This window comes from Drosophila santomea, unplaced genomic scaffold, assembly GCF_016746245.2.
Source record: "Drosophila santomea strain STO CAGO 1482 unplaced genomic scaffold, Prin_Dsan_1.1 Segkk107_quiver_pilon_scaf, whole genome shotgun sequence".
NCBI lineage: Eukaryota > Metazoa > Arthropoda > Insecta > Diptera > Drosophilidae > Drosophila > Drosophila santomea.
The window spans coordinates 7830-17142 of NW_025318938.1; the positions used below are offsets into that span (position 1 = coordinate 7830).

General features: G+C 35.9%; 1 protein-coding gene across 1 annotated transcript; it reads left to right on the forward strand.

The window, feature by feature from the left end:
• The first annotated feature begins 397 nt into the window (after window positions 1–397).
• LOC120457505 lies at window positions 398–2368 on the forward strand. Its single transcript, XM_039645057.1, has 2 exons — window positions 398–2112; window positions 2168–2368. The coding sequence occupies exons 1-2, from the start codon at window positions 748–750 to the stop codon at window positions 2174–2176; spliced, it is 1374 nt and encodes a 457-aa protein (XP_039500991.1). The 5' UTR covers window positions 398–747; the 3' UTR covers window positions 2177–2368.
• Window positions 2369–9313: the final 6945 nt, after the last annotated feature.

Consider the following 9313-nt stretch of genomic DNA (forward strand, 5'->3'; position numbering starts at 1 on the left):
TTTCTGGTTTATTTTTCCTTATATGTACTCTTCTACCAGCCCATAAACCAGAGAATGTAATGGCCTCTTTGAACGTTGATGCAGGCGATGGAGATTTAGGAGCTGCGCGGATGTAAAATCTGCATTCAGGACGCCGTGAACCAGGACCAAACCAAGTCAGATTAGTAGTTAAAGGAATGAACTATATTTTTAAAAACTATATGTTGTTACCACTGTTTAGGTTTAAGATGTATTTTAATTCTTTTGATTTTTAATTGTGTTTTTATTCTGTTTATATGTTATCTCTCTCGTGTCCAATAATCAAGTGTGTCCGTAGACCTCTTCTTTACATAATCTCTACTTCTCTGATCTAATGCTAAATGCTAAAATACTAAATGCTGAATACACACTTGTAGCAAGCAGGCACACTACCGTAACATACACACAGTGATTGTACATACAGTCCTAGATATACATACTCTTAGTTTTAAGTACAATTTTACGCTAATGTTAAGATCGTGCTTACGGACACTACTTTGTGCGTCCCGTTCGCACGATCAGCAACTGACACACCAATACATACATGTAATAGGCTAAGAAGGAACGGAACGAAGAAATAAAGAACACTTCGTTTGTGACAAGAAGAGAGAACGGCCGCATTTGAATCGCCTCCTACAAATTCAGAAGTGGGATTACTGTGAATTTTTTTTTTCACAAAAAACTCAACCTACGAAGCAAAGTAAAAACAATATCTTTAAATATAATCAAATGGAAACCATCGGTGCGGACGATTATACAGCAGCAGAACTGCGCAATTGGTGTGAAAAGCTCAGCATGCAGAAAAGCGGTAACAAGGCCACGCTTGCGGCGCGATTGAACGGTGTGCCCCCAGAAGCCCGAGGAGTTTGCCCGGTGATTGGCGAATTAGAAGGCGAAATCGCTAACAATGATTTGGAGCACGAAATCGTCGGAGAGTCAGCACCAGAGGTCGACATGGAAAGCCCAAGGAGCATGATCGAGGACGCCGCCGCTGGAGTGGTGCCGCCAAGCAGCGAACACTGCACCAATGCTGAAAGCATGAATGTTCATGACGACGCCAGGCCCTCAACATCTACCAATCATCGCGATTCGGAGTTGGCACGCGAGGAACATTTTCCAGAAGTTTCTACGCAGTTCGACGCCATGCAGCGTCAACTAAGGCTGCTCCAATTGGAAAACGAAATGTTGAAATTGGAATCTGCTCGACGCCATAACGCTGCCACATCGGATCAAAACAGCGCTGCCACATCGGGTCATAACAAGGCTACCCCACTAATTCGAAGCAGTGTTGCCAAACCAAATCAACACAAGGATGCCACTCAAGATCAAGAAGTCGCTGGCGGAGATGCCAGATCGGAGGAAGCATTTGTAAATAAACAAACATTGCTAGCAATGGCCAAGGAAATGATTCCGATATTCGACGGTGCTTCTAACAACAAACTCAATGTTAGCACATGGGTCGCCCAGCTCAACGCGGTCTCAAAAATGTTTAAGCTAAGCGACGATGTAATTCGCATGCTAGTGATGTCCAAATTAAAGGACCATGCTCAAATTTGGTTGCACTCTTCGGAACGTTTGCTGACTTTGCCGGTTCAAGAACTTCTAGTTCAACTTGGTGAAGCTTTCCACGGTAAGGAGAGCAAAATAATATCTCGACGCAAGTTTCAAGAGCGCAAGTGGAAACCGTCGGAAGATTTCTCCACATACTTCAAAGAAAAAACGCTGTTGGCTACACAGATTCGAATAGACGATGAGGAGCTAATCGACAACATCATTGAAGGGATTCCCGACTCCCTTCTACGACAACAGGCACACATGCACTGTTTTAATTCGTCTGCGCAGATGTTGCACGCATTTGCCAAGGTCTCGTTACGTAAACCGCTACTTTCTCCGGCTGGACGTGTTAAGGTTTCGTTCGATAAGGAACCTGGTTCGGCGCCTCCAAAAAGGTGCTTCAATTGCAATGCTGTTGGGCATTTCGCCGCCGACTGCCGCAAGCCCAAGCGCGAGTATGGAGCCTGCTACGCATGTGGCAGTAAGGATCATCTGGTGTACAACTGCACTGAGAGGAAGTTCGTATCCGACAACGAATATGTAAGACCGTTTAAGATTTATTTTAGTTCAAAACCTAATGAATGCCTGTTTTTAGAATGCCTAATCGATTCTGGAAGTCCAATTAGTTTCATAAAGAAGTCATACGTCGAAAAAATTTTGAAAAAGGAAGATATTACGTTAAATGGAAAGATTCTTAAAAATTATTTTGGCTTAAACGGTAGCCCTTTAGATATAATTGGAAAAATATCATGTTTCGTTATTATCAATAAAGAAATTCTAAATTTTGAGTTACTAATTGTGACAGACAGATCGATGGCATATGGAACAGTTTTGGGAAGAGATTTTATGAAAATTAGTAATTTTAAGATTGTTAGGGAAAAAGATAGTTCAAATGATAGACATTGCGAAAATGATTGTTTAAATGATAGAAACTTTGAAAATTTTATTGCAAATGATAGACATTGTGAAAATGATCGTTCAAATGATAGAAATGTTGAAAATTTTATTGCAAACGATAGATATTGTGAAAATTATGATTCAAATTCCGGAAATGCTGTTTTAAATAATGAAAATTCTGAAGATAATGGTTTAAATGATAGAAAATCTGAAAATGACGTGGCTAATGTCAAAAATTATGGAAATAAGTGTTCAATTAATATAAATAATGGAAATGAGAGCAAAACAAGTAGTCCTTATGACGGATTAGAAATACTATCAATTGAATACCCCGATCCAATAGAATGCAGTCAGTTAAATATTAACGAGAAGTGTGAATCGAATCTAAGAAACAGATTAATAGACGTATTTGATAAACTTTATGTGAATGCGAAACGTCCAGAAATCCCAGCAGTAAAATGGGAAATGAAACTTAATTTTGACAACACAAAACCATTCAATTATCCTCCAAGGCGATTATCATATGCAGAAAAAAGTCAAGTTCAGAATTTATTAGACGATTACTTAAAAGACGGGATTATACGTGCAAGCGAGTCAGAATATGCATCACCAATTGTTCTAGTTAAGAAAAAGTCAGGAGAATTAAGAATGTGCGTTGACTATCGAACTCTCAACAAAAACATGCTAAAAGACAACTACCCTACTCCATTGATAGACGACCTTATTGATAAACTTTCTGAAAAAGTAATTTTCACCAAATTAGATCTTAGAAACGGGTTCTTTCACGTGCATATGCACGAGGACTCAATTAAATACACCGCGTTCACTACACCTATGGGACAGTACGAATGGCTCAGAATGCCGTTCGGCTTACGAAATGCCCCCGCAGTTTTTCAGAGATTTGTAAATAGAATTTTCGCAGATTTGGTAAAAGAGGACAAGGTCCTCATTTACATGGACGATATTTTGATAGCAACAAAAGATAGTAAAAGCCATATAGAAATACTAACAGAAGTGTTTAAGCGATTAGTAGATAACAAACTGGAATTAAGAATAGACAAATGCGAATTCCTTCAAAGTGAAATAAAGTACTTAGGATATGTAATATCAGGTGATGGTATTAAACCAGATTCAAAAGGCATGCAAGCAGTAAGAGATTTTCCAATGCCGACAAAAACTCATGAAGTTCAGAGTTTTCTGGGGTTGTGCTCCTACTTTAGACGATTTGTAAAAGATTTTTCAACAAAGGCAAAACCTTTATACGATCTTGTACGAAAAGATAGAAAATTCGATTTCGGTGCGACAGAGTTAGATTGTTTCGAAACATTAAAAAGAAATCTTCTAGAAGCTCCTATTTTAGCATTGTACAGCCCTACAGATCCAACAGAACTACATTGCGACGCTAGCGCTTTAGGGTTCGGTTCTATTCTTATGCAGAAAAAGAAAGACAATAAGTTTCATCCAGTATTTTACTTTTCAAAACGAACGACTGATGTTGAAGCAAAGTACCACAGTTTCGAATTAGAAACCCTCGCGGTGATTTACTCTTTGCAACGTTTTAGGATTTATCTTCAAGGAATTGAGTTCAAAATAGTCACAGATTGTAGTGCTTTTACTCTAGCATTAAATAAAAAAGATTTAAGTCCAAGAATAGCCAGGTGGGCGCTGTTTCTACAAGATTATGATTACATCTTAGAACATAGGTCCGGTAAGCGCATGCAGCACGTAGATGCACTAAGTAGAAATACAAACATACTAACAATTGATTGTAACTCTTTTGAGGAAAATTTAATTATTTGTCAAAGCAGAGACGAGAAGATCAAAACGATAGCTAAACAGCTACAACAATCAGAACTCAAAGGTTACGAAATGCGTAATGGAATAGTTTATCGAAAGAAGGATAAGGAAGTTCTCTTATTCTATGTACCGAACGAAATGGAAAGCCACGTGTTGTTTAATTATCATGATCAATTAGGACACGTTGGAATAGACAAAATGGTAGAAGTTATTTCAAAAAGCTATTGGTTTCCCAAAGTTAGAGAGAAATGCAAGATACACATTAGCAATTGTTTGAAGTGTATAGCTTATTCTGAAAAGTCTGGAAAAGAAGAGGGATTCCTTCACAACATTCCCAAAGTAAATATTCCATTTGATGTAGTACATATAGACCATTATGGTCCTGTTGATAAAAGTAGGTCGAACAAACACATATTAGTGATTATAGACGCGTTTACAAAGTTCGTAAGACTATATCCTGCAAAAACAACAAAATCAAAGGAAGCAATAGTTGCATTAAAGGACTATTTTAGGGCTTACAGTAGGCCAAAATGTATTATTTCGGACCGCGGGACATGTTTTACCTCTGGGGAATTTCAAGATTTCTTGAAAGAAAGTGAAATAAAACACATAAAGATAGCTACCGGTTCTCCACAGGCTAATGGTCAGGTCGAAAGGGTGAACAGAAGCATAGGTCCCATTATAGCTAAGTTAACTGAACCAGACAAAGGACTGCATTGGGACACTGTTTTAGAAATGGTCGAATATGCGTTAAATAATACAATGCAAAGATCAATTAACCAACATCCAAGTAAAGTTCTGTTTGGAGTATCTCAAAAAGGCAGAGTTATAGATAGTTTAAAAGAAAGGTTAGAAGAAATAAATAAAACAAATAATGACATAAATTTTGAGAAAATTAGAGAAAATGCTGGCAAAAACATCAATAAATTGCAAGAATACAACAAGTTACGAACAGACTCGAAAAGGAAAGATCCTTATAAGTATGAAAAAGAAGATTTGGTGATGATCAAGAATTTCGACTCGCATATAGGCGTATCCAAAAAATTAATCCCCAAGTTCAAAGGTCCATATAGAATAACAAAAGTTTTGCGTAACGATAGGTATGTCGTGGAGGACGTTGAAGGTTTTCAACAGTCTAGACTTCCATACAAGGGAGTTTGGGCAGTAGCAAATATGCGCCCATGGATAAACAAAAGTAAAAGTTAACATGTTTGTAGAGATCAGGAGCTCTCCGGTCAGGATGGCCGATTGTAGCAAGCAGGCACACTACCGTAACATACACACAGTGATTGTACATACAGTCCTAGATATACATACTCTTAGTTTTAAGTACAATTTTACGCTAATGTTAAGATCGTGCTTACGGACACTACTTTGTGCGTCCCGTTCGCACGATCAGCAACTGACACACCAATACATACATGTAATAGGCTAAGAAGGAACGGAACGAAGAAATAAAGAACACTTCGTTTGTGACAAGAAGAGAGAACGGCCGCATTTGAATCGCCTCCTACACACTACTAAATACTAAATGGTAAATGGGATGGTACTTATACCATCCCTGCTAACAGCTCGGCCATCCTGACAATTAGATCGTCCTCGATCGTCGGTTTCAATTATTTACAATATTTACATTGTTGATTTTAATTATTTACATGTCCTGAAGTTTTGGCTACCTAAATATTAAAGTTTAGTTAAATATATATTAAAATTTGAATAGAATATAAGTAAAAGAGAAATAATAATTTAAAAAAAATGAAAATATGTACAGTATAAGGTATATAAAGAGAGAAAATAAGTTAAGATATTATTCTACAAATTAGGAGATATTTCCGCACTGGTTACGCCAATCTGCCCATTTTCTTAACCGACATGCCTCTACTATTCCTTCATACGGAATTTGACTAATTTGGCAATTTTCTATGTCTGTTAAAACGTATCTATCATTTGGTAAAATTCGTTTAATGACGTGTGGGCCCTTATATTTAGGTACAAATTTCTTATTTGTGCCGATTGTGGTGTCAATGTTTCTCATCACAACAAAATCGCCTTCTAAAAATTCTACGTGGCTCTTATGATTTTTCTGAAAATGTTCTTCGCTTCTTCGCTGACACTGTTCTATTTTATTTAAGGAGTTCTTACGAACGTTTTCTAAATCGCATTGTGCCATCAGTTCTATCATCTAAATATTCCGTTAATGCATCAATATTACAACCTCTCTGTTGAACTCCAAATAATAATACTGAAGGTAATTCTTTCGTTGTTGAATGTACTGAATTATTGATGGCATATTCGGCCTTTACAAGAAGCTTACTCCAATCTTCATGCTTAATTGGTTCAGTTATCTTAGCTAACATCGCTTTAAATGTTCTATTAACTCTCTCCACCTGACCGTTTGCTTGAGGTGATGCACTTGCTACTTTCACGTGTTCAATATTATTTTCTAACAAATATTTTGCAAACTCCAAGGACGTAAAACATGTCCCTCTATCACTAATTATTCTACGTGGGCGACTATAATATTGAAAATATTTTGAAAAACAAGTGTTGACTTCTTTTGTACTCGTTGTGTTCACAGGGAACAATTTAACAAATTTAGTAAATCCGTCAATGATAACTAATAGATGTTTCTTTTTCGAAATAACGGAGGGCAGTGGTCCAAAGTGATCCACATGTAATGTGTCAAAAGGAATTGGTCGTTTTGGTATATTGTGCAATGTTCGATTATTAGCATGTGTGGGTACTGTAAACATAATACACTTTCAACAATTTCCAATAAACGATTCTATCTTAGACTTCATATCCGGAAACCAATAGTGTCTCATTATTTCTTTTATACATTTCTCTGTACCTAAATGACATAAATTCTCGTGAACTCTCCTGATTACATGGTTTTCCATTTCAGCTGGTACATATAATAATTCTATATCATTTTCACCTAATCTATAAACAATTCCATCGCTTAAAACGAACTTCTTTACATCTCCATGTTCTAATTTTTCTTTTAATTTTACTATAAGACTATCTCTATTTTGCGTTATCTGAAGCTGAAGGTTTATGTCATCACTGTCAATTACTGAAACTATTTTATCCTTATTTTCACTTTCTTGTATTGTCACTACTGGTTCATATTCAAAATCTTGATTAAAGGCTGAAGGATATCTACTTAACGTATCCACATGGGTCATGTATTTTCCACTGCGATGTTTAAGGGTATAATTATAGTTAGCTAATTCTAAGGCCCATCTGGCAATATTAGAATTAAGGCGTCCTTTTCCTAGGCATAAAACTACTGCATTACAATCGGAATTTCTTCTAGATATATTCTGAATTTTCGTAATGAATAAACTACTGCTAATGTTTCCAATTTAAAACTTTCATACCTTGCCTCTAATTTTGTTGCTCTTTGTGAAAAATAAGCTATTGGATGAAACTTATTATCATCTTGTTTTTGTAATAAAATTCCACCAAATCCTTCACTACTTGCGTCACAATGCAATTCTGTTTCTCTGTTGGGATTATAAAGAGCTAATATCGGAAAAGAAATGAATTTCTCGCGAAGATATTCAAAAATATTGATGCAATTCTCGTCGAGTTCATACTTAGAGCCAGCTTTTGTGAGTTCTTGCAATGGTTTTGCTATTTTCGAGTATGCCGGAATAAATCGCCTAAAATAAGAAAATAATCCTAAACACTTTTGCATACCATGGCGATCCTTTGGAATCGGAAGATGTTTAATAGTCGATGTGTGTTCGTGATTCGGACTTATCCCTTTTCCACTAAGTGTGTATCCTAAAAATTCGATGCTTTTATAAGCAAACTGACATTTACTTATTTTAATTTCTAATCTATGTGCTGCCAGAATTCTTAATACTCTTCCTACAGTTACAAAATGTTCACTTAATGTCTTAGAACCGATAGCAATATCGTCTATATAAACTACTACATTTCCTTCACGTATCAATGGTTGCAGAATAAAATTTATAAATCTCATAAATACCGCTGGTGCATTCATAAGTCCAAAAGGCATTCTTGTATATTCGTATTGACCAGAGGGTGTTACAAACGCTGTGTACTGAACTGAACTCTCTGCTACTTTCACCTGATGATATCCGCTCTTCAAATCTAAAAGTGTGAAATATTGATTCCCTTCTAATCTTTCTAAACAGTCATCTATGAGCGGCAATGGATATCCATCACGGATTGTTATCTTATTGAGTTGTCTATAATCCACACCCATCCGTTTTTCTCCAGATTTCTTCTTAACCAGTACAATAGCTGAACTATAAGGTGAATTACTTTCTCGTATAAATCCTTTTCTTAACAATTCATCAATTTTGCAATCTACTTCCTTTTTCTCCTGATATGAAAGTCTTCTCGGAACAGAGCGAACAGGTTCTTCTGACTTAAGTCTTAGCCTCATTTCATAACTATGTTGAATCGCTGGAATGTTGTGTAAATCTAAATATTATAATTTATTCTTATTATTTCAATGAGTTCACTGCGATTACTATTATTTAACTTCGGGTCAATGTTAAAATCTTCATCATCCTTAAATATATCAATATTATATATATATGGTAAGCTCTTATATTCTCTATCTATTTCAATATCCTTATCAAAATCACATTTCTGAAATCGCTGTCTAGTTTCTAATTTATTTATGGGTTTACAATGTTTTGATCTACTCGCTGGATCACTATCAATATCAAATATATTCACCGGTTCCCTATCAATATGGAATCTATTTACTGGTTCACTATCCAAATTCGATCTATTCAATTCAATTTTCAATCTATGCAATGGGTCACTATCATTGTTCAATAAGGCACTATCAATATTCAATAAGTCACTGTCAATATTCAATAAGTAACTGTCAATATTGAATGGGTCACTATCAATATTCAATGGGTCACTATCAATATTCAATGGGTCACTATCAATATTCAATAAGTCAATTTCTCTTCTTCCTCTTATCTTGTCTTTAAAAATTAATTTTATTCCAAATTTGTTCAAGAACTTACGACCTAAAAGAACATGAGTTGCT

Coding starts and splice junctions, on each gene's coding strand:
- LOC120457505 (XM_039645057.1), top strand. CDS start 748: ATGGAAACCATCGGTGCGGACGATTATACAGCAGCAGAACTGCGCAAT.